The sequence below is a fragment of the Antennarius striatus genome, chromosome 3 (genome assembly GCF_040054535.1).
Source record: "Antennarius striatus isolate MH-2024 chromosome 3, ASM4005453v1, whole genome shotgun sequence".
Lineage (NCBI taxonomy): Eukaryota > Metazoa > Chordata > Actinopteri > Lophiiformes > Antennariidae > Antennarius > Antennarius striatus.
The window spans coordinates 11,650,340-11,674,802 of NC_090778.1; the positions used below are offsets into that span (position 1 = coordinate 11,650,340).

General features: G+C 38.7%; 1 protein-coding gene across 1 annotated transcript in view; it reads right to left on the reverse strand.

Annotated features, from left to right (window-relative positions):
* Positions 1 to 24,463, reverse strand: part of srrm4 (serine/arginine repetitive matrix 4) — a 75,030-nt gene that overhangs the window by 7,662 nt on the left and 42,905 nt on the right. The window contains exons 3-8 of the mRNA XM_068310119.1: positions 10,409 to 10,543; positions 1,529 to 1,612; positions 1,329 to 1,409; positions 1,215 to 1,241; positions 1,007 to 1,057; positions 408 to 491 (exon numbers count right to left, since the gene is read on the reverse strand). Of these exons, the coding sequence (XP_068166220.1) occupies positions 408 to 491; positions 1,007 to 1,057; positions 1,215 to 1,241; positions 1,329 to 1,409; positions 1,529 to 1,612; positions 10,409 to 10,543 (462 nt within the window). The remainder of the gene's footprint in view (positions 1 to 407; positions 492 to 1,006; positions 1,058 to 1,214; positions 1,242 to 1,328; positions 1,410 to 1,528; positions 1,613 to 10,408; positions 10,544 to 24,463) is intronic.

Below are 24,463 nucleotides of genomic sequence, written 5' to 3' on the forward strand. Positions count from 1 at the left end.
GAATGGCACAATAAGACACTGGCTTGCTATATTAGTGCAACAATTAATTGTCACTAGTGGCTGGAATGGAATATCAGGCTGTCAAACCTGTTCAGCAAAGCACAACACCTGTGAAATTATCATATATTTAAGATTTTGCAATATGTCTTTAAAATTAGTGCATCGATCTCTGGAGTGAATTTAGGGCATCTCTGTGAAGTGGTGATAAGGTTGTTGCTCAGATCAGGAAAATCACCTCTGCCTTATCAGTCATCACTGCGGTGTGACCAGGAACTTTGCAGACACCTCAGGCTGATAAGATTAACTGAGGATATGTGTGTGTGTGTGTGTGTGTGTGTGTGTGTGTGTGTGCGTGCGTGCGTGCGTGCGTGCGTGTGTGTGTGTGTGGGAGGGCTATGGGTTCCTACCTGTCCTCCGTGTAAGATTGGCAGGAAGAACCGTTCGACTCTGACCTCCGATAGCGTCGTCTCCGCTGAGAGTGCGTCCGTGAACTGAAAGGTGAAGAGAAGTGGAGGGAAGACATGAGTGGATAATGAGTTAGAACACTTTGATTAGTCAAGCAGCGGAATTTAGAAAGATGGAGCCGCATAGCCACAGAGTTAAAAAGCAGTGGTTTTTCCTGAAGTAAACAAGAACTGAACTTAGCTCTATGCTTACAAACAATGGACCGCTCACCCAAAGTGGAATTACAAATTGTTGGAAGATCACAGCATGAAATTGGTTTCTTTTAAACCTCTTGCACCTCTTGTTTCCTCTGTCTTTCTGGCTAAAGCTTTCAATCACTTTTCTTCTGTTTGGTGCTTTTTCACGCTTTGCCCGGAAAAATAAATGCTGTATTTTTCTGTATTCACCGTCATACCCCCCTACTTGAGAGGTTCCTTTCTTTTTCTCCTTCAGCAAGGGGTGTTCTAAAAAGGCTAGACGGCGGAGGAAGAGGAGCTGTCACAGAGGGTCAAAGAAGTCATGTAGGATTAGAAAAGTAAATGCTTCTGGCGAGTAGACTGACCTTTTCTTGTGTTTATGCTCATACTTCCGCTTTTGTCTCAAACTCGATGAGCTGGTGGAAAAAGAGCGGAATCAAGACTGAGGATTATTAGAGTTGACAAATGAAAAATTCACTTCACTTAAAATACTTCAGTATGAATTACAGGCTCATTCAATTATCCTGCAAGAATAATACACAAAAAAACCCCAAAATAACTATCAACACATACCTGTGTTTGGACTTTTTAGAAGTATACCTGTAATAGAAGCACAATATTATTTTGGTCACCTTCGAGTAAACGTCATGTCATTTTGGTAGTATTGTTGCAAAAAGCTAGAACTACCGATGTCGCCTGCTTTTCTTGGAGGTCTTCTTCTTTTTCTTTTTCTTCTTCCTCATCGGCGACAGGCTCGGGGAAGGGGACCTAGCAGGGGAGCAAATAAGTGTGAACTCTAAACCTCGTCCTCTATATTTCTCAATTTCATGAAACAAAACAAAAGGTGATGTGTCTCACCGTAGAGTCATCTCATTTTGGGAACTGACCTTTTCCTTTTCTTCTTCCGTTCAGACTTTCTCTTCTTCTTCTTCCCTTTGGGACGAGGGTACAGATCTTCATCAAAGGAGGGGCTGCAGAGACAGAGCAGAAGGGACACCTCCATGAACTCTCAGAGTGAAAACCATTTGAGTGGTTCTAAGTATCTAACTGGGTCTAATTTGAAACCAATTATCTGTATTTTTCTCACTATGCTGTGTGTGTTTTGACATTTATTTTTCATTTAAATTACTTAAACCAACAAGAAGTCAAAGTTCTGATAACATTTTGATACAGATTCAGGTGCAAATCCCTTTCCTTACACTGGGAGATTTTTTAAGTAAATATCATTAGACATAAATACCATGACATGGACAACACATAATGTTCCACCATGTTACAAATGGATCCAGACCCAGATCAAAAATAAAGATTTGGAGGAGTCATTATATATTAGGTTCCATAATGGTATCACAGTGTGGAGACATCACAGCCTCCAACATGTATTTGAGATAATGCAGATTTAGAGACAAACGATGTGCTCCCTTCACCATTATATAAACCTCTGCAGACAGACTGTATTGTAAAATCATCCGCAACTCTTTTCTCCTGCAGCACATAAATATGTCCTGATTGATCCGAGCAAACAAACACAAGATTATCTGTGAGCCAAATGTCCTGCATGAGATGATCCCATCACAGCAGGATGATAGAAGTCCTACCCACAGATACAAAACAGATCACATGCCAGCGTCACTGAAGTCAAGACTGACGACAACATGGGATACATCTATCATTTGATTCACCGTATCCATGGCTACCATGCATTGACTTAGTCTTAGACTCTAAGGCTTGTCCTGTTTTCCTTTATTCTGGTCAAACATGGAGTGACACTGCCCAGTGGAACACATGATGTCCTCCTAAAAATATACTATAGTTCAGTCCCTTGTTGTTGCAGCCATGCCTGCCATGTGATTGATCAGAGCTGAAAATATATTTTTGAAATTTTCTTTTTTTGCCAGTGATGCTGCATTTCTTGTCAATCTTTGAGGACAGTAGGCTATGATAGGTACCAGAGGAGTTTTTGATCTTCTGTTACTTCTGGAGTTTCGAGACAGGTATTTTTAATGAATAATAATGATAATGAAGTAAAAAAAAAAAAAGACAACATCAACAGTAACAACAACAAAAACACTGACTCCCTTGGCATCCACACTGAAATTCATCAGCAGACAACAATTCCAGCTCATTCTTACAAATTGAAATACTGGACTTCTTGTAAAGGCTTGTAGCACAACATCAGCTGATGATTGACCAGAGAGGAAGAATGATGCATTTGCTAGGGGCGGAGCCAAATCTTTCATTGATATGCTATCAAACTGGACAGTGGTAGAATCTTACTGTAACTGTCAGAAAGATAATTGAAATACAACATTTTTTTACAGATATTTAGAACAAAACTGTTTTATTTTGGGTACGAACCTTAAGACGAGGGATCTCTACCATATATTTCCATGCGTCTGTGTTCCATGCACACCAGGTGTTCGCAGAAATTAATATAGAGAAATGCGCACTCATGCAATCCTGAGACATTCTTATGCACCACCGATTCATCTCTCGAAATGTTAATCCATGATTATAAAGAACGAATCTCATCAGACTCCATCTGTTGACCAGCTTGATTGCTGACCAGAGGTACACTTAATTTACTCTCTAAAATAACTGATGTGGAAAAGGAGATAAGGGCTTTTGAGGCTTCATAAGCTCACGGAAGGAGCATTTCAAGTGCAAACTGACTGAAAGTCAGAAGGAGCAAAGATGAGTGTGTGATCAGAGTGAAGGAAGGATGTGCAAGAGGATGCATTTGCCTACAAATTCACTCACATGGGCTTGTTTGGGGGTGACTGTAAGATTTATTGATAAAACAGGAAAGGGTGTCTGCTCTAGATTAAATCAGATTTGATGTCAGGTTGGAGTGACGGTGTCTTCGTCTTTGTCATAAATAGGAAGGTTATAAATAAGGCAGAGGAAGGAGTTAGCAATGACACATGAAGCTCACCGTAAAGCAAAATAGCATATACATGCAGATATCACAGCTTAGGGTATGACAACAATCAAAGAAACAAGGCTCTTGTAAAATGTCAAGCGAACCTCTTTTAACTATGTACGATGTTGCTGATGTTTTTCCCAACCTGCTGTCAAGTTGAAGCTCTGTTGCTTTTTCTTGATCCTCCGTCAAGTAGATCATCAGGGAAACAACTCTGGATCAACTGAACCCTTCTCTTTGAAAAAAAACCAACACTTTGATTTCTACCCTGAGAGTCAGTCTCCAGATTTAGAAGCTGTTTTCATTCAAGAGCTGAAACAATGAGTCCATTAATCAATTACTTAAACAGGGAAGTAATGAACTGCTATTATTTTGATGACAGTTCATTGTTTAGGTAATTTTTACTTAATTTCAGGTGATAATTCGCTGTTTGATGACCAAAACACCACAGTGGGCAGGAACCAGATATCTTTAACAAATTAAAGGAAAATAAATATCAGTATTGAAGATAGTTGTTTTGTGCGTAACCACATTCATCCAGTCGTCTTCACATTTGCCCGGGCATAACTCCAATGTAGCATCCAATCATAAGTGTTTCTCCTTTGTTTAATGTAAAAAAATGTATCAAACAATAAACAAAATCAGCTTTATTTTTGAAATCCATTGCTTCATAGTCCTCAGCAATATAGCTTTACCCATAACCAGGAGTTTCGTTAACAAAATGATGCGTGGAAACTGAATTATACACTCATTACAATCAACGCTACTTCAGGCCCATGAGAGCAACTTTGAATTTAGATGTGTGAATGAAGCATGAGGCTGCAAAAATGCATGAACTGTTCTCTTAAAATTAAAACAGTAAGGCTATACAGGATTAAATGTCATGGTTTTGGGCTTTACTTGAGTTACTTCCTGCATTTTATGAGTTTACTCCTGTGTACCATGCTGTATTTTAGTTTCTGTTTATCCGTTTATCTGTCTCTCTTAAGAGTATTTGTTATTGGCTCATGTTTTTGGAGATTTTATCTCATTTATTTAATTTTCTGTCTTACATTTTGACTTTATTTGAATTGAACCTAACACTAAATATCAAAATAAACAACAGAATATTTACCTTATTGGTCTAAATGACTTTTCTTTTTAAAAAAGAGCAAACATTACAGATAAAGTTCATTTCTGAATACCTTTTTCAATATCCTCATAATATTGTGTATCAGAATGGAGCCTATCTGGCCTGAATTGATCCAAATATCTACCAAGCTGTATCAGGCACATTTCCCAAACAAGCACAATTGGCGTTCAATCTTGCAGGTATTCATGATTAGAGCTGGTCCAGACAAAGACAAACTGCACTCTGACTTGATGTATGCAACGACAGAGCTCTGGAGACCGGACACACTCTCATTGGAGGCAGAAGATTGTCTTACGATAATAAATGGCCCTTCTTGTGTAGTCGGCAGTTTGGGAGCATTAGGAACTGGAATGCATTAGGGTTGATAAGACAAACCAAGTCCAAGTATCCTCTCCTGGTAATGGTAATGCTTTGTCACTCATTAACACTTCTCTCTGGCCTTGTATGAAGAGAGCATGAGGAAAGTATTTATATTTTTTCCTTCCCAGCAGAAACTGTTCTTTGGATAAGGTAGAGAGACTGAGGGGCAGAAAAAGGGAGCAGTGGGTGAGCAGTGATATGAAGGAATGGCAATTAAACAATGACTCATGAAAATGGGTTATGAATACATTTGTATGTTGGGAACTTGTTCACTGCTGAAGCATATTCCTTTTTTAGTGGCACAGTCATGCATAGTGACTGTGGTCGTATACATGCAGCTCCGCCCTACAGATATATGCAGAAAATATATTGTTTGCTTTGTGTCAGATACTGCAGAAGAAGGAAGTACCTTTATTAACCCCTCAGTGTGGAAATACATTTTTTACTTGATATATTATATTAATGCTCATGCACACACGCACGCACACACACACACAGAGAGAGAGAGAGAGAGAGAAAGAGCTGGTAGTGTGAAGGGCAGCCACATAGTAGTAGTTGCCCCTAGAAGCAGCTTGTAGGGTTTGGTGCCTTGCTCAAGGTCACCTCAGCCACCAGTTCACATTCTAGACACGTTGGTTTGGGGGCCGGCCACCTGCTTGGCTACTGTTGCCTATCGTACTGATCCAGCTGGTTCAGTACTTTTTCTACTGCAGCGGGGGTTCAGGAACTGCTGTAGTCAAATGTTTTTCATGTTATTTGAAAGAATTTGTTGATGAGGGCCTTTGGTAACAAGAACTTCTTGAAGCTTACCCCCTGTAGCTAATATGTTGTGCTGAAAGGAAGTCCGCATCAGGGGCTTTTGATTTCACAACACATTAACATTGATCGTTCTGCTAATTTGAGTTACTGCAGGTCTCTCAACAATCAACAATGATTTTCTCTTTCAGAATCAAACTTTGTTTTTTTTAATGTAGATGAAGAGATGGGAAATGGCATTAAACAAGATTTTTCAACAGTAAAATAATGAATATGTTTTTCATGCATTTTTTATTCTATTTTTGGTGACTTAATTAGAACCAGTTAATCTTAGTACGTGATTGCAAAAGTTCAGTCACGACAGCAGCTGCTGTCTCTTCAGTCTCACCTCCTACCTGCAAACTTTATGATCAAAGCTGATGAATATTGCCTGAACAAACCTTAACCAATGCAGTGGAGAAAGTCAAATAAGAGTTACATAAGAGTTGTAAAAGTTAAGAGCTATATTATTTTTTTTTTTTTTATCCAATGTATAGGCTTGTGTTGTGCTTCTATGGAGGAGTAAGGGTTGAGTGGCCTCGTGGTGAATTGGGGAGGGGGGCGTCTAGTCAGGAAAAGGCTTTAAAATATTGCATTTAATATAAGAAGCAGCACAATTTTCTAAACCCACAAAAAATACTGACAGTCAAAACTTCTGAAGATTTGTGGTTTGTGTAAATGTGATATGAGCAAGTAAGGGACAAGAACAATACAGATATTTGGTTTTAAAATATAGTGGATCACAGTGGTAGGCGGTCAGGGCCAGCAAGGCCTTCTCTGCTGGTCTAACATAACCAGAAATCATGATAATATCTATGATAAAAGTTATATTTTAATGCATTTTCCTTAAATAAATATATTCAAATATATGTATCTCCCCACCTATATATTTTAATAAGCTCACTTGAAAACCTCACAGTCACGCTTTAACTCCACCCACAACCTGTCCAACCAATCACGACACATCTGCCAGAAGGAATCGCGTGAACAATATGGCGTAAGGCATCGGCCAGCGCGACTTTGTTCCGGTTACGTCTTTCGTCCACACAACAACGCAGATATCCGGGACAAAAACGCCGGCCAAAGTGAAGTTTTTTGTAAACGCGGGCCTGTGCTGTCATGTGGACGCTGTAACCGAAACCTTTTCTGTCCGGGGGACGTATAACAGCTCCACGTCGAAGACATTTTGATAAACATGATTGACAGTTGGATATTTGTTCATTTCTTTCTTTATGAGTCATGAAGTTTAGATGGTTGAGAATAATGTATGACCTAAGAGAAAAATCACTGGCTATATCTCAGGGTTACAAAAGCACAGTCATTGTCCAACCACCCTCTCCTCACTGTACATATTTACTGTATTTTTATTTTTGTCATGTCCAAATGATCATTTTCCAGACTGCCAATGTGTGTGCGTGTGTGTGTGTGTGTGTGTGTGTGTGTGTGTGTGTGTGTGTGTTTGTGTGTGTGTGTGTGTGTGTGTGTGTGTGTGTGTGTGTGTGTGTGTGTGTGTGTGTGTGTTTGTGTGTGTGTGTGTGTGTGTGTGTGTGTGTGTGTGTGTTTGTGTGTGTGTGTGTGTGTAATCTGTATACGTGTGCAAGCATTTGAAGTTAAAGAAAAGTAATTTCCTGACGGGAATTATTAATAGGTTTATTTATTTGATTTTTTATTTCTTACACACACACTCACGCATGCACACATGCACGCATGCACGCATGCATGCACGCACGCGCGCGCACACACACACACACACACACACACACACTGTACTGCAATCACTAAAATATACATGTACTGCATGCTTCCTTATTTTGCTGATCGTTTTATTCACAGTTTTTCTGCAGAATGTCACACAATTCAAACTCAAGCTAACTGATATTTTAGCATCCAGTAGATGTCGTACTAGAGCAAATGAAGCCTCGTGAAGCTTTGAACCGCAGTGAACCGATTGGGATGAAAAGCTACAACGCTTCATGGGGCTTCATCTGCCCATCACTAATCATACATGGACTTCCCAGTTATCATAATTTTAGAGTGTCATAACTGTTCCAGCAGTTTTCATGTTTTTGAGCAGAGAGTCCAAACAAAAGGAACAACATAGAAAACGGCAATGAATTCTGAGTGAAACTAGCTGGCTAGCACGAACAGTCTGTCCAGCTATGGTTTCCGTTTGGAATGGGACAATCTATGTAGTATCCAAAATGCTGCTTGGGCATCTGAAAAAAAAAGGTCTTTAAGTAACTACACACAGCTCTGTTCATGTAGTCAGCTAACAGAACTATCACTTCTCTAAAATTTCCTTTTCCTTTAAGGTTAGCTCCTTTCCCAATCTCACGATTAGTTAGTTTTCTTTCTCCAGTTAGCCTGCTAACATTCATCTATGGCTTCGTAATGCCCGTCCAGTGCAATCCATGATTTGTCAACACAAAGTCGTTACGTCACAACGTTTATTTTTCACTACGTTGGGTGCGCTTGATTTGTAATACCAATATGTTTTCATAAGCTTGATATGAAGTCTGATATTATTGTTGTATTGCGGAATTTCCACGGGTTTCCGCTAGTAAATATGTAGTTATACATTGGGATAGGCTAACACTGGATCAGTGTTCTATTTTTAGGTTAGAGAAGTTTTATCCAATCAAAATTCAGCTAGCTTGTGTTGCCAGGTTGAATGAAATCTGCCCAGGACCTTCAGAATCTAGAATGCAGGTCTCCCTGTGCTGTGAGTGAACGGGAACATATAGTTAACAGACAGATGCAATAGCCAATCAGATCATGAGTTGGCCTTCTAGGACCTGCTAGTTAGCCCACGTTGTCCTGACATGTATGTGTGCTGTGATTGGATTCTCACTCTGAGAAGGCGGCACTATGCAGACGCACATTTGAAGAGAAGCTCTAGTGAGAGGAGGTTCCGATCCCTGAACGAGCTAACCTGTTCTAGCTGACGGAGTGTTCTTGAGGAATGAAAGGAGAATGGATTTTGTGTTTAAATAAGCCGTTTGAACAGGTGTTTCGGTGAGTACAAGCATTTAATTTATCTACGTTTTCATATTTATTGTTCTTGTAATTAAATTTCATTTATATCAAATCAGTTATAACGAAATAAAATTACAAATACACTAAAAATGTTTAAAAAAAAATCCTTGCTCCCCTGCAATGTGTGTAAATAATGTGTAGTGGAAATACACAGAGACTCGTGTCCCTGCTGGAAAATAGCCAGTTTTATACATGATAGAGGTGATAGTGTGTTAGTGTATGAATGTATTTCATTTCTTTAGCTGTACTGTCATAAATGATGGTCATTTCAGTCAGTTTCGTTCTGTGACGTAGTTGTGTGACGTCTATAAAAGGTGTGGCTGTGGGATTCTTCTGTCCCAGTGACAATAAAAGATGTGAGGCTGATGCCGGTTTATGTCCCATTTGAGAGAAGTTTTAAACACCTCAGTCCTGAATGCTAGATTACTGGCAGCGGTGGGAGCCGTTTACAGTATTATGGTATCTATTTATTCACATTTGACTAAGGAGCACATCACTGAAGGCCTAGGTGTAAAATGCACGTCCCGCCACTGGTGGATTAGAATTAAAAACCAGAATAAAATATAAATGTTTGGGTTCAGTTCAAGCACGTAAGTTAAATAATAATGTATTCTGGCCTGATTGTGGAATACTGTAGACCTATTTATGAGGAATACAACACTTACTGTATGCTTTGCTGTGCTACTTTGATTTCACATGACTTTGTGTAGGTCACTGCTACATGGATTTACTGAACAAAGGATGCCTCTAGTGAACGTTCCACACGGAAACGACCTCAAAAATAAAAGCCGTACAAATCCTCTCTCTCTGATGTATTTTCCAGCACACAAACCAGAAAAAAATGCTTATCAGAAGCCAGCATGTTCTCTATACTCGCTGTTAAATTCAAAAACAAAGAGAAGCAGCCACTGGGTAAAGTTCAACCAAAGAGAAACAATTCACGTTGGTGATCCTCAGTAACACACCTCTGATGCTGCTCAGTCATGTTTTACATAAATCTGGCTGCTTTGCTGCCGTGCGACTGCAAAAGCTTTGAAGGTGTCGGATTAATTAAGATGTTACTTTGTAAAAATTCTGCCTGAATTGATTTTTCTCAGCTCCGAATAAGAACCCTGAAAATTATTCTTGGGTCTGAAGTACAAACCTTTGGTTTAAGGTGCTGGTGTAAAGATCTGAGTGGCACAGTGTGGAATTCCTCATGTTTGTATCTGCACTGGGACCAACCTGATAAGGCTGTTTAGAACATAGAGATTAGCTGTGATTTCAAGCCCTAGAGGAGCTTTGCTGTGCTGCTAAAAGGCTTTATCACTACCAGTTCAATCTACAGAAGCAGCTCGCAAAACAAATAGAAACTAAAGTTATCCATCTTCAGAAATGTGTCTGTGAGATCAACCATCATTCAGTGTTAAAAGACATTGATTTCTCAACCTTTTCATTCTCTTCACAGGGGCTCAATTTTTGAGGTCAGAATACCTTCTTGATGTTTTTTAAGTGTTTCGATGTGGAATCTGACCCACTAACCTCCTGGCCCTGCGATGGCTGTGGTGTTTACGGCGTTTTCCCTTTGTGCAGCCATTTCTCTTTGTGGTGTTCAACCTCCTCTCCACCAGTTTCTTCACATCAGTCTCAAGCGGCTGGTTGACTTTCGTCTCCAAGCTGTGAGAAAAACAAGGAATAATAACAGAAAAGAAGACAAGGCTTTAGTTTTCATTCTCATGTTGAGAGACTTTTCTATTTGTCCACAAGCTTCCATCACACAATAGTGGAAGATATAGCATGCTTGGTTAGCTGTACTCCTTCTGGTCTACTGGATATATGTTTTATTCCCTTCCATTTTTCCCCGACAGACATTCTCTGGGAAAATTGGAGGTCAGCCATTTACCATTCAAATTGATGTGCCAATTGAAATGGAGTTATTTATATGCTTCAGTTATCCTGACATTTTAGGAGCTGCTGAATTGTATATCATGCAGAGCAGAGGCATTGACATAAGGGCAATGCCTCCTACTTCTGGTTAACACGTTATAAAACACATGAAAAGCAACACTGAGCAAAAAAGAAGAACAAAAACACTAGCCACACTCTCTGCATATTCACTACTGGCAGCTTTATTTCACTTCCAGATTAATACTGCTATAAGTCATTCAACCACTTCCACCTGAACCTCCCAAAATTCTTCAAATGCAGTAGAACAAATGACTAAGTAAACTGCATGATTAGGTGTGAACACACATTTCTATCCCTGCTTATTATCCTTTTTAAGTCATGGGAGTCTGGAATGTAATTGCACATTCTCCTCTTCTTTGAGTGTCTCCCATCTGATTGGAATGAGAAGATAATCAGAGCCAGAGATTAGGCCGTCAAGACTACCTCCCTCCTCCTCATCTTCCCTCAGCAACAAGCATGCAGGAGTTGTCGCATTCTATCATCCTCACCCTCATCTTCTTCTGCTTCTCTGCATATAAGGGCGGGCCCCTGATAATGTAAAGTGACAGACTGGTTCTTCAACATGATAGAGTGCTTGAAAGGGGATACGGGAAAAAGGTAGCTGCAAGAGACGATCAGTCTCATCAAGAAGGAACCCTCAGTGTCTCAGCCAATGAGCTCTTCTTCAGAAGTATATTATAAAGTTAAAATGCATTTTTATATTTTCAAATTTTGTAACATTGTTTTCAATAACTGTTAATTTGTTAATTTATTGATTGAGTATTTTAAAAGTGCCTTATGAATGAATTGTCTGCCAAATGAATGGTTTGCTCTAATAATCCTGGACATTTTTGAAGGGATTACGTTATTATCTTTATCTTTATGGTATTGTATGAGAAAGTCTGGAGTGGCAGAGAAGTATGTTAGAGCGGTGCAGGACATGTATGAGGACTGTAAGACAGTGGTGACGTGCTGTAGGTGTGACAGAGGAGTTCAAGGTGGGGGTGGGACTGCATCAGGGATCAGCTCTGAGCCCCTTCTTGTTCGCTATGGTGATGGACAGGCTGACAGACGAGGTTAGACAGGAATCTCCATGGACTATGATGTTTGCAGATGACATTGTGATCTGCAGTGAGAGCAGGGAACAGGTGGAGGAGAAGCTAGAGAGGTGGAGGTTTGTCCTGGAAAGGAATGAAGGTTAGCCGCAGTAAGACAGTACATGTGTGTGAATGAGAGGGACCCAAGTGGAAGAGTGAGGTTACAGGGAGAAGAGATCAAGAAGGTGGAGGATTTTAAGTACTTAGGGTCAACAGTCCAGAGCAATGGAGAGTGTGGAAAAGAGGTGAAGAAGCGTGTACAGGCAGGATGGAACTGGTGGAGGAAAGTGTCAGTTTTGAAGTGCTGACTTTTGAACTGCCAGGCAGGAGGTCAAGAGGAAGACCAAAGAGGTTTCTGGATGTAGTGAAAGAGGACATGAAGATAGTTGGTGTGAGAGAAGAGGATGCAGAAGACAGGGTTAGATGGAGGCAACTGTGGCGACCCCTGAATGGAAAAGTTGAAAGGAAAAGAAGAAGACATTATTATCTTTATATTGGTATGAGTTTAGGTAAGGCTGTATTAATATGTAATAATTTAATTTTAATTAAGGCTGCCTGAAAAAAAAATCTTTCTGGTCAAACTCCCAATGTCTGCTAAGATGACAAGGGTTATTTTTCAACTGGCCCTGAAACTGATGCTTCAAGAATGTGAGCATTTGCTGCATTTCCTTCTTTTTTTTCTTGTATTCTTAATAACTTTGGGGTTTGTGTGAGTTTTTACCAACCAATCATTCATTAAAGGAAATAAATGAAAAAATAAAAATACAAAAATAAAACAAAAACAAATCCTCAATGAAATCTTAAGTCATAGTCTTTTACACAGATCAGGATGTCAGCAGTGGAGCAGGTGTAGCTACTGCTGGGTGTGTAAGGCAGATGGCACATGGGTACCCGGCTCTAGCTAATCACTCTGTCAAGACATTAATGCCCTTTGCCACTTCAGATGTAGATGGGATTGGTTTCTTTCATAGATCTGACAGACATGGAAACAAACACAGTTGACTTTGCACAGAGAATGATCTCAGGCCTTTTGAAGTTCACTCAAACATGGCAGCATTATGCCCACCCTGTCAAGAAACCCATCACAAGAACTTACAGTTACCATTCCACAGTTTCAAAGGCAGTAGGGTGTTTTTACACCTGTAATTATGGATAAATAAGCATTTAGATACTAGAAGATACACTTCGGTGTCAGATGGGAAATTATATGTTACTATTCATGAAGCATCATCACAGCATGTTCCTGCAGGGTAAGTGAGCTGCAACCAATCATGCGTAAATAAGCTAGATGCATAACCAAACACATAATATATACTGTGATATACAGTTTAATGATATTTGTGAGTGATTACAATGCTACAGTAGCTTCAGACTACCCAGCGGGGAAGTACAATCATTTCAGCAACTGCAATTTAAGCAACGTTGAACGAGAAAAAAAAAATTAGCTGAGACTCTTATGCCGCAAGAAACTTGTCCTTTTACTGGTCAGTCCTCTGATCCTTCATTATTTACTGCCGCTCTAAGAGCTTCTGTTGATGCCATCTAAATAAAAATGTATATCCACATCAGAGATGCACAAATTGATCTGGGTCTGCATTGCATGTTTGAAACTTTCCAGGCTGCGAACAGCTGGATTTAAGGTGGGCTGTATGTATCTGTCACGACGTCCGTCTCTGTCTCCCAACAATGGACAATCTTTTCATCATTGCAATTCATAACCAAACAACAATTTGAAGATTTAATGTGGTTATTCGCCAAACTGACACAAATTAATGCAAATACCAGGCGGATTAAGTGACAATTCTTCTTGACGGAGAATTATGTGGACATTAATCCCCCAAAATTCCAACTGGATTTGTTTACCATAAAAACAGGTAGAAGTGAGTCAGAGATTGGGATGGGCTCCATTGAAATCCCTGCTCGAGTAAGAGATGTGATGGGAATGCGTCCCATTGAAATGTTGCAGATACCGCTTTACCTTTTGGCCTCTTTCTGCTGCCATGGGTTTCATACAGTATATGTACAGTACATTAGCAAAGCTCCCTTGGCACTGAGTAATTCTGTCATTTGAGGCTGAGTGACCACGCTGTGACTCGCTCGTGTTTCTGTCTGTGTCACAGAGGGGCTCCTCTGCTCTGTCATACATCTCTGCTATTAATGATCACGTGGATGACTTCACATGCAGACAGATGTGACACAAAAATATCCCAAACACTAGAGGATGAGGATGAGAATTTCATCTCTGCACATGTCAAGAAAACATGTTCCTACGCAGCTAATTTGACAGGAACATTCTGCTTATTGCTGCCTTGGTTCACTTGCAGACATTGAATTTAAAAAAAAAAAATCAAACTGGAAAGTGTTGACAATTTTATAATGAAGTCACACGGAGACCGAAAGAAAAGCTATTTATTTAATCAATTCTTCACTCTGGTGCGTCCCTGATGTTTTTAGCATACTGTACCTACTCTGAGATGATATATGATATATTTGGTTAACAATAAAACAATCCAGTTAATACTAAACTCTGACCTGAAACCATTATAACTGAGATGAGGTTTGTTTCCTATTGTTTAATTACAATATATTTAACTTTAGAACTGTTAGTGTCTTTATGTGTTTATTTTTAAAGTTAATTGTTTGGAGTAAAACTGAACAAGATTGGGAAAAAAATCATTGTAGAATTTACTTTTTGAATGATGTATATGAAAATATGAGAAAGTCTGCAGATGCACAGTTAGTCAGAATTTTTAGAATCATGCAATACATTAAAAGGGTAAACTAGTCTAGTTAAACAAGTCCAAATACCACTTACCTTAGCCGGAGCCAAGATGAGAGCAAATGGAGAAAATTTGTATATAGATTTGACAAAATACATGTGTGCTATTGTTATGTTATTTAAATGTATTCTAGATGTTTTAACATGTTAAAATGGATGCCCGATATGTGTGATAGGAGACAAATGACTCATGTTAGTTACAGCGTGACATGTGCGACGTAATTTGTCTTACTTTGCACTTCCCACCCACGCTCATCACTGATATCACCTACTATATGTTTTAAAAAATGATTAATCTATCAACTGACATCCATAAAATTATGATTTAAGGTTTAAACCTGGATTGGACTTACACAGAGAGAAAGAAATTAACTGAAAATGAAAAAAATCTGTGTTAATTATGATCATTTTGTGTTGGTTTGGAGCATTGCTGTAATGTTGTTCAAAAGCTAAGGACTACATTTATTAGTACCACATACAGAATGTGTGACAGCAAATAAAAGCTTATTAGTTGTTAATTTAATCCTTTCCCTTAATGCATGTAATAATACTTTAAATATCAATAGTTATTTATCAGTTGATCAGACAAAACAATCTTGGAAATATCACTTTTTACTTGATTTGAAGAAGATAAAAACAGGTCACAATAGCTTTCTGCAGCTACAATTGATCTGTGAATGCAGCATTTATGAGACATTTTTGTTTCTATGTGAATGCAGGATTTCAAATGTTTTAGTATATTTTTTGTTTTATCTATTCTATCCAAAAATAAAATAAAGAAAATTGGAATTTTCTTTATTTTTCTAGTTTTTCTTTTTCACCATCTGTTTGCGTGGTGAGTCTCCAGCTCTGTGCTGAGATATACATAAAACATAACTGACTGCGTGTCACAAAGGGAACATCATAGTTTGTGTACAGTTTCATTGTCCACACTTCATTTAAGATGTAAAATTGAAATAAACTGCGACAATTTCTGCCAGAAACTGCAAAGTTATCTGCCAGCTGCTTTACAAAACAGTGGCTCGCTGTCAGTGGGCCCAAACACTCACCAGCTCAAATCGCACAGGTGAAAGAAACATGTAGGCAGCCGTTAAATCAACCAACAAAACAGTGTTATGAAGTTCTACTTTGGTGAGTAAAATACATCAAAATAACAAGCGACAAACACCAATCACTCATTTTCATTCTGCAAGACATGATTTCCTCCAGACTCTTCTGCTATTTCAAATAAAGTGGTTGTTCCACAAACGTAATAAAAAGACAAATACAAATGAAAAAATGTCATTCTTCAGACAGGATACACTGCAGGGCGTTTGTACATTTTCAATATGTGATCTTTTCTTTCCCTGAGAGGAAATGAATGATTAAATTTGTTCTTCAAACAATAAAATATGCCATGTGTCTAAAATCTGACCATGAATTAGAGAATATGCAGGAATCAAATTCACCAGAGTAGCTTGTTGGCAAAAATACAATTAATTTAAGTTGAATGTCCTGCTTTTGTACCTCAGTTAAATAAGGTTCAAAAGGTTTCCATGAGAAGAATTGTTTTTGTGTTGCAGTGATTAAGGCCTTTGTCTGGTGTCATGACCCCGGGTTTGGGGCCAACAGAATTGACACAATAAAATTTTATTATTTTGTTAGTAAAGTTTTCAGTAGATAAACGTTAATGATCTTTGGTCATCAGTGTTAAAAGCACAATAAGTTTTAGGTACTGATGTTCCAGCCTGCAGAAATCAATTTTAGTTGCCATGCCATCATCACAGGTGCTCTGTACTGCTGCGCGCTGAGAAGATTCACGCCTAATAGAGTAAGTGAATAACAAACTGTGGTAAACGAGAGACAAGAGGATCAATAGAGCTGAGCCTCAAGCAAGAAAACAGGAAAACAACTTTAGGGGATCGATGTATGATGCGTCAATTTGAGAAGTCCACACAGGAGAATGGAATATGTAAAGCCACACAAACCTTCAGTAGTACAGTACAATGGTTTCTTTACACATGTAAAAAAACTGAACGTAGACACGATGTACATAATTCAATTAAAGTCTGATTTATGTTCAGACAAGTCTTTTTTAAAAAAAATCTATGTCGGTGAGGTCACTCAATCCTACAATCGCCCGGGTTATTCAAAGAGGAGAGTTGCAAAATTATGAAAATAGCTTGTGATGTGCTCTCAAGCTTGTGAATATGAATATGTTAAGGCAATCAGAGCCAGTCACTGACGATGAGGAAGGACTCACACAACCTTCATCCTCACAGGAGAACCACAGGAAGGTAAGCAAACTGGGGTGCATGTTCTTTTTTCTTCCCCCCTGTCCACATATGATTTAAGAATTCCCCAGACACTCATGAAGTTGTGGAAGGTTAATAAACTTTCCATTATCCCTGTCAGAGCCACCAGGAACAATTGATTATCGTTATCATAGGAGTGATGATAGTTGAAATAATTACTAGGGAAAGAGTTGATCTACTACCATAATTAAACCCTAAACAGGGTGGTCTCCAGGCGCTCTGCTTTATTACACTGGCAGTGTTAATCCATATTTTAGATTTGAGACAACAACAACTTTATCACCACACAAAAGACACAAGCAAGTGCTTAAATCCACACAAAATGAACCAAACACATCTCACACAAGGTCGAATCTTCAGGCACTTCAAACCCGTTGAAACTTCTCAGAACAGAGAAGATACTTCCGTCCTTCTGATTAAATGTTAGACAATGCCGAGGCTGAAGACTCACACAAACACAGGCATGCAATCAAGCGTTCCCAGTCAATTAGTAAATTTGCTACCAATACTTAATGAAAATGTCATTTTGTGTCTGCAACTAAAAGCTTGAGATTCATGAAAGGTCATTGTGAAACGTAGGAGGGCTTTATAATTGAAATAAGCCTTCGAATGTTGAGCAAAACTTAATGTATTTGATGTCTGAGCAGCTCTGTTTGCTAGAAATTTGTCCATGTTCTTTGCTGCTCTTGGAAAATATCTCTTAATGTGTTTCTTCTTCCGATGGGTGGGAGACTATTTCATGCCCCCCTCTCCCAGCCCCCCAGTTTTTTTTTTCTCTCAATTTATGCAGGTAGATAACAGAGCCTTGGAAACATTGGTGCTGCCAGAATAAATAACAAGGATGCAAATCCTTTTGGGTGGATCGACTCTAAATTGACCACCTCTTCCTCTTCATAACGTGTGAAGAGAGGCAAAATGATAGAAGTGAAAATCAAAGATTTAGTGGCTGTTCAGCTCCAGTTAGGAGGCATTAGTGACTCCAGGCAATATATGGTCTTGGCTAGTTTGCTCCAAATCTAACATCTAACTTAAACTTTGAGCTTTGACAGCACATTAGACTGTAATAAAGGAACAACAGAGTCAGTGTTCAGCCTTTTCCTTTAATTTCAAGGTTCATGATTTTTTTGTAAAGGAATTCTCTCAACAGTTTTTACTGAAGAGCATCACATGCTACATCACTTTCCACTTTCTGATACCATCAATGACTGTTTTTTTTTTTCAAATTTTATTCCATAATATTTCTTTGAAGGCTATAATTATTAAGACACTCCATAAAAACACAAATAATAAGCAAAGTGACATTTTTCCTCCTAAATTTTGTCTCCTTTTAGTATCTGTTTACAGTTTTAAACAGATATGTGTTGATTATGGGCGGCAGTGGGCGGCAGCGGCTCAGTGGTAGAGCGGGCGAGAGACCGGGTCATCCAACGTTCCAAGATCAGTGGTTCGATTCCCTCTCCCACCAAAAACAAAACACCCGTAGTGTGAGCTGACAGCGGGACGTGTCAGCTCACCTCCGGAGCACTGCCGAGGCGCCCTTGAGCAAGGTGCCAACCCCCTCACAAGCTGTTCATTTGGGGCGCACCAAGAAGGAGCTGCACGCGACTCTACCTTCAATTACATGCTTACGGGCCCCCCTGTGTGTGGTTGTGTGTATTACAGGGGCCTGTACTCACTAATATATATATGCATGCATGTGATTGATTACATGCTAGAGTGTGCATTCTTAATTTCCCTTTGAGGATCATAACAGTGCATAATTTTTTTTAAAAAATCACGTGGAAACCACTTAGCCACCAAAATGCAAATGAAGAGATTTAAACCAGCTACTGCTGTTTACACTGCATCATTATGAGCTGTCCCTTAATTACACAGACTGAATGTCAGGCCAGAGTAATTGCTGTTTTGTACATAAGTAGGAATTTAAATGCAGGACTATATCATAGCAAACAAGCATTTTTACAATCTGTGGTACTTTCACTGAGGGATCTGGATACAGAACTTCTAAAACTTCATTTTCATAAATGTTTTTTGTAAACAAATCAGATTACATGTTTTACATCCTATCTATAGCTGATCATGTTAAATAGGGATTAAATCTTTGGAACAACTGTCCCTAATTATTTCAGTCAGCAGGAAGACATTGTCTGAGAGGAACATCTTCACCTCACTATCAGCCAATCAGCAACAGCTAGGCTTCCCAGTTCCATCAGGCGAATCGCTGCAAGATGCAGTGACTCTGAAGACAAGTGAGGTTGGTTTATTTGATTATTGTGTCCTGATGATAAAATGGTAGCAACATAATGGCTTGATTAATTTCCTTATCATGGTGAGCACAAAGAATAATTACAACCGCATCCACCATGAACCACACATCAATCAAATTAAAGCAGTCGCCACTCAGCAGCAATCACTGCAGAACAGAACAAATGAGATGATTGGCTGAATCCTCCACCTCTTTAGGGAAGAACTGTAACTCAGAACAAAGGTTACTCAGGGTGAGAGCACCCTGTACATACGGAATGGTCCAATGTCAACATACAATAATGGACTAACAGCTCCACAAACCCCCAAAGCACTAATCACAGAAGGAGGTTTTCTGTTGCATATTAATGATCTACTGAGGATGATATCAAATGGCTCACTTACATTTAGGGTCTGTCCAAAGCACTTATCACTTTATTAATTCTAAGAGTGTTTTGAGTTAAGCATGAACTAATCAAGTGTTTCGGGACATGCCTGTGTGAAATATCGCATCCTGAAGATGTGGGCGGTTGAAAAATATACAATTAATGAGGAAAATAGTAATTATATTACCTGCAGTGCCTCCAGCACAAGAAGCGACATGTATTTATGCACGAGGCATGTCATCTTAATTTACAGTCTTTCTCGATTGCTTACACACATTTTCTGGTACTTGAGACACAATGACCACAACATGTAACTCATGCACCAGCCCCCTGAACCATTTCTGCTAAACTACAAACACAATTTCTGCTTTACACTCAAATTTCAATTGTAAAAGACACTTTTTTCAAAACACTACACAATCCTCTGCATTAGAAACAATTTTCATGACGAAAATCTCAAAATTCTAAATTCTAAACTTACTTGCCCTACTATGTGCACTGACTCACCACATCAGCAAACACTTGCCGCACAGTTTTACAATTAGCAATCACAGCTTTAGCATAAAAGGGCAAAAGGCGAGCTTGTGTTTTGGAACAATGGATGCCAACAGGGGCAGAGCCAGAGGAAAACATTGCCTGTGATGTAGATGAGGTGTTGTGGCCAAATCCAAACAGAAGACAGGATGCAGCATAGTTTCTTTTTCTTTTGTTTCTTACTGTAACTGCATTTTTCTATTTTGTATTTGCAACTTTGTGTTGGTTTGTTACAGTGTATTTGTCTGTTCTGAGTATAAAAACAATATTCTAAAATATTTTACAACACTTTTTTCTGTACTGTCAGTAGTAAGTGTAACACTGAACAAAAAAGGCCCAAGTCCTTATGATGAAAGGAGAGGAAGTGTTTTCCATTCATCACAGTGTTTTACATTGAGCACATCAGTGTTCAAATGGTTCTTAGAAATCTCTACTCATTTGAGGGTTTGTGTTTGTCATTTGACGACAAAACATAACTTAACTTTGAGAAGAGATAACATTGTTTTGAAAGTAAAGCGTCATTTTGCAAGAGAAGTGAGAGGTTTTGACCATTGTGTGTGTGTTTTTGGATTTGCGTGTAGAGTTCTGAGAGTATGAAGCATGCTTTCAGAAAATGTGTGTAAGCAATCGAGAAAGTCTGTAATTTAAATCTGCCCATGCGCTTCCCTGCCCTGTTTCCCTGAAACCACCCATCTGGGTGAAAACATTTTTTTCTGCAATGACTTGTTTGTGAACTACTTTTTTTAAATTGCATGATAATAGTAACAATAATAATAATAATAATGACAACAACAACAACAACAACAACAACAAAATTATTATTATTATAAATAGAATTAGGTTGCATGACATTATTGAAACCACAATTACAGTAATTTGTTTCTGTAGTATTACTGTAGTCTTGTGGAATTTAGTACCCAAGTGACATTTCTTGGATGAATTGAGATTACAGGGTTTTTTCCTCATTTTAAACATAAAATTTCTTGATAGCAATATTAGTGTGAATCAATATATTGATTATTTACAAAATATGCAGGGACACATGTCCCAGCCACCACAAGATTCAACCACCACCACCAACTTTTTTTCTGCCATCAAAAAAAATAATGAAAGCAGTACATTTATTTTAGTAAACTTCTTTGCTTGATAATCTTGATTTTAATCAACTTATTTTTTAAATATTGCATTTACTTCCCCATTTCTTACTTTCCCTAATGTGATGAAGTGGTGAAATTTACAAACCAAATAATGGCTAACACAGCCACTTTGGGTTCAGTACATAGATCACTTTCCTTTTGGCGTAGAAAAGCAATTGCTTTCTGAGAAGCAATTATACTTAACATTGATAAAACCTCTTTGCTACCGACTCCGGCAGTATATGTTTTCTAAGATAGACTGGAGGTGTTACTCAAATTTGCAGCTATCATAATGAATTTCTAAATTTATAAAGAAAAAAATAATTTTAAAAATGCAGGACTAATAAAGTAATAATTTACACATATTAAAAAAATAATATATGATGTTGGCAAAAAAAGTAAACCACCTTGATTAAATTAGACCACTCTAGCCAGCACTGGTCTCTGAGCTTTAATAATAAAGTTGAAATGAAAAATAAAAGTGTTCCTCACTGGGGTTTTGTAAATGAGAGCTGTAAAATCAACCAGAGAATGAACTCTTCTGCAAAAACACGATTTGTTTTAAGTTGGTGGAGCAGAGCCTAAAGGCTTCATTTGACTGCAATAAACGTGCTGGATTTCGTTGGCAGCTCTATCATTCTGCCTATCCTCTGTAGAGCTCAAACCAAACTATACTAGCTCTCAGATACACAAGAGCTGTGGTTCATTATAATACAGGAGCAGAACATGTATAGACAGCAAGGACGGACGTCAACATTTGAATACCGTTTCATCTTATTGCCACTGTTAAGTGTTTAATTTGGATATATTAAATTAAGATAGATATACCCTGTATATTTATCTATCATAATATTATTAAGATACATCTTAATAAAATCTTAATATTATTAAGATATATTATTGGATGATGACATGTGAGGTCACATTTAGGTGTTTGAGTTGTTTGCATTGGTTGTGTTTCTCCTGTTAGAATTAGAGCAACAGCAATACCTCCCTGTGATCTGGATGCTGCAGCTTCAGAAGAACATGGCACTAGTGTCTGCCGGTTTACATTTTATTCCTACTACAAGCCACTTTGGCATGAGAAACAAAACGTAAGGTGAACTTTCTTCCAGGCTGGCGTGCTCAGTCAAAGCCAGCAGCATAATCAGCAGATGTCCAGCTCCAGTATCAGAGAAAAGAGATTTTCACAGAGGCAGAAAGACTGCAGTCCCAGCAGCATCATGCACAACAAAGCTCGCTTAACTCATGATGAGCTTCGAAACCTCATGTGAATGCCAACGCTGCAGCGCTGCCATCATTGTCAACGTTGCCGTCATCATCATTAAGCTCTTTGTGGTCAGAATGGATGATGCTCTTTCGGAAGCATTTAGAAGAGGAATAACTCATAACTTGCGCTCTCTTACCCCAGATTGTTAACATTTAATTTGAGAGCATGGCTCCTCTTCCACACATCACAAATCATATATGTGCATGAATTTCTTGCTTCCAAATCAAATTCCGAGTGATTAGAGGCTTCTTTGTGCAAAGGGAAAAGGAAGGGAAGTAGTTGAGTTTAATTAGCTATTTTTAAGGCGCACTTCCTCGTTTGACTTTTTCCTGTGAGGAGGAGATTACTGAAGAGCCTTCTGCAGATGCTAATGTATGTGGAGTGCAGCGAGCAATAATCATCATGCACCCCGTGTTTAATTAGTTCAGTTATGACACCAGAGATGATCACCAGGACACAGCTGAGGAAGATGCCTATGGGTGATTGGCACGAGGTGTTGCTGCAGGAATTTACCAAAAGAAGGCAAAGTGTTGAGTCTCACCAAATATACGACATTTGAAAGATGTCTCACTTTTCCTCAATGAAGCCCAATTTGCCCACTTAATCAGCAGCTGACAGATGGGTTTGCTCTGTTTTGAATGAGGTCTGTGTGAAGAAACTGTATATTTCAGAGAAACAGACTGAACGTTTTTGACTTTGCAGCCGACCACGCTCAATTAACTGAGAAAACAGAATGGAAATATAACAGCCATATGGCTAGAATTTTATCAGCTTATTAAAAAAATTGATATTTACCAGTAACTGCAGTGGAAAACTGTAAATAACTTTCTCCATGACACTGAAGCTACTTTAGTATCTGCATTGACACAGCAGTGCACAGAGGACCGTCTGAGCTGTCATTTCGTACTTCTGCCTCCAATTATCCACCGTCATCTTCCTTGCTATGTAGGAATATTCCCTAGCAATTTATGGCTTTCTGGACGCAGCAGTCCGGATGAAAAGACCTCGATGGGTGAACAGATTGGGAACCTACACTCTCCAACCTGCCGTAATGAGCAACTCCAGTTCTACACTAATTGGTGTTGGTAAACATATCAGGTTTTCAGGTGGCCATGACAGGCTGAATGAAACTCAATGGGACGATCAATAGTTCAGTGTGGGAGAAGGAATATGGACACTCCTGACAAGATCTGGATAAACATCAGTAATTAGAGAATGTGACCAGAAAGTAACCAACATGATCCATTATATTCAGCTGTCTCTCTGTTGTTAAACTACTCCTCAGCTGTGAAGCTCCAGAACAACTCCCTGAATTATAAACAAAGGGCACAAATACCCTGTTACACTGCATCTCTTCTCTTATTAGATAATTACTGTCGGTAGAAGGGGAAGTGGACCAGAACTTAAAGTAAAGAGGATTCCTCTTCTCTGTTTGTAGGCCTTTCTGCTGATGTGACCTCATAGGAGCGGTGAGCAACCTTTCAGATTGGGGTGAGGCTTAAAATCATGTCACAAATAACACCTGGATTCACGGATACCAGGGACCTTTCACTCTTCTCTACGCCATCCCATATAAATTACAAATAAGCACACTGATGATAAATTACTCTGCTCCCAGAAAATGGCTTACAGTGAAGTTCATGATTGGATTCATGGAATTCAATTTATTCTAAATTGTGAGTAAAATTGCTGTCTGCCTGGGGCAAAATAGATGCAAAGACAACTTGCTCAAGAAAATACTGCAAAACAAAAAGTTTGGATTTATATTTTAAAATAAAAAAAAATAAAAAAAATAAAACCAGAGAGCAACCAACATCAATTAAGAAAATATGTGTAATCTGAATAAAATAATCAATGCATTGTTACATAATTTGAGTTTGATGACTTCCTTTTCAAGAACAAGAAACCAC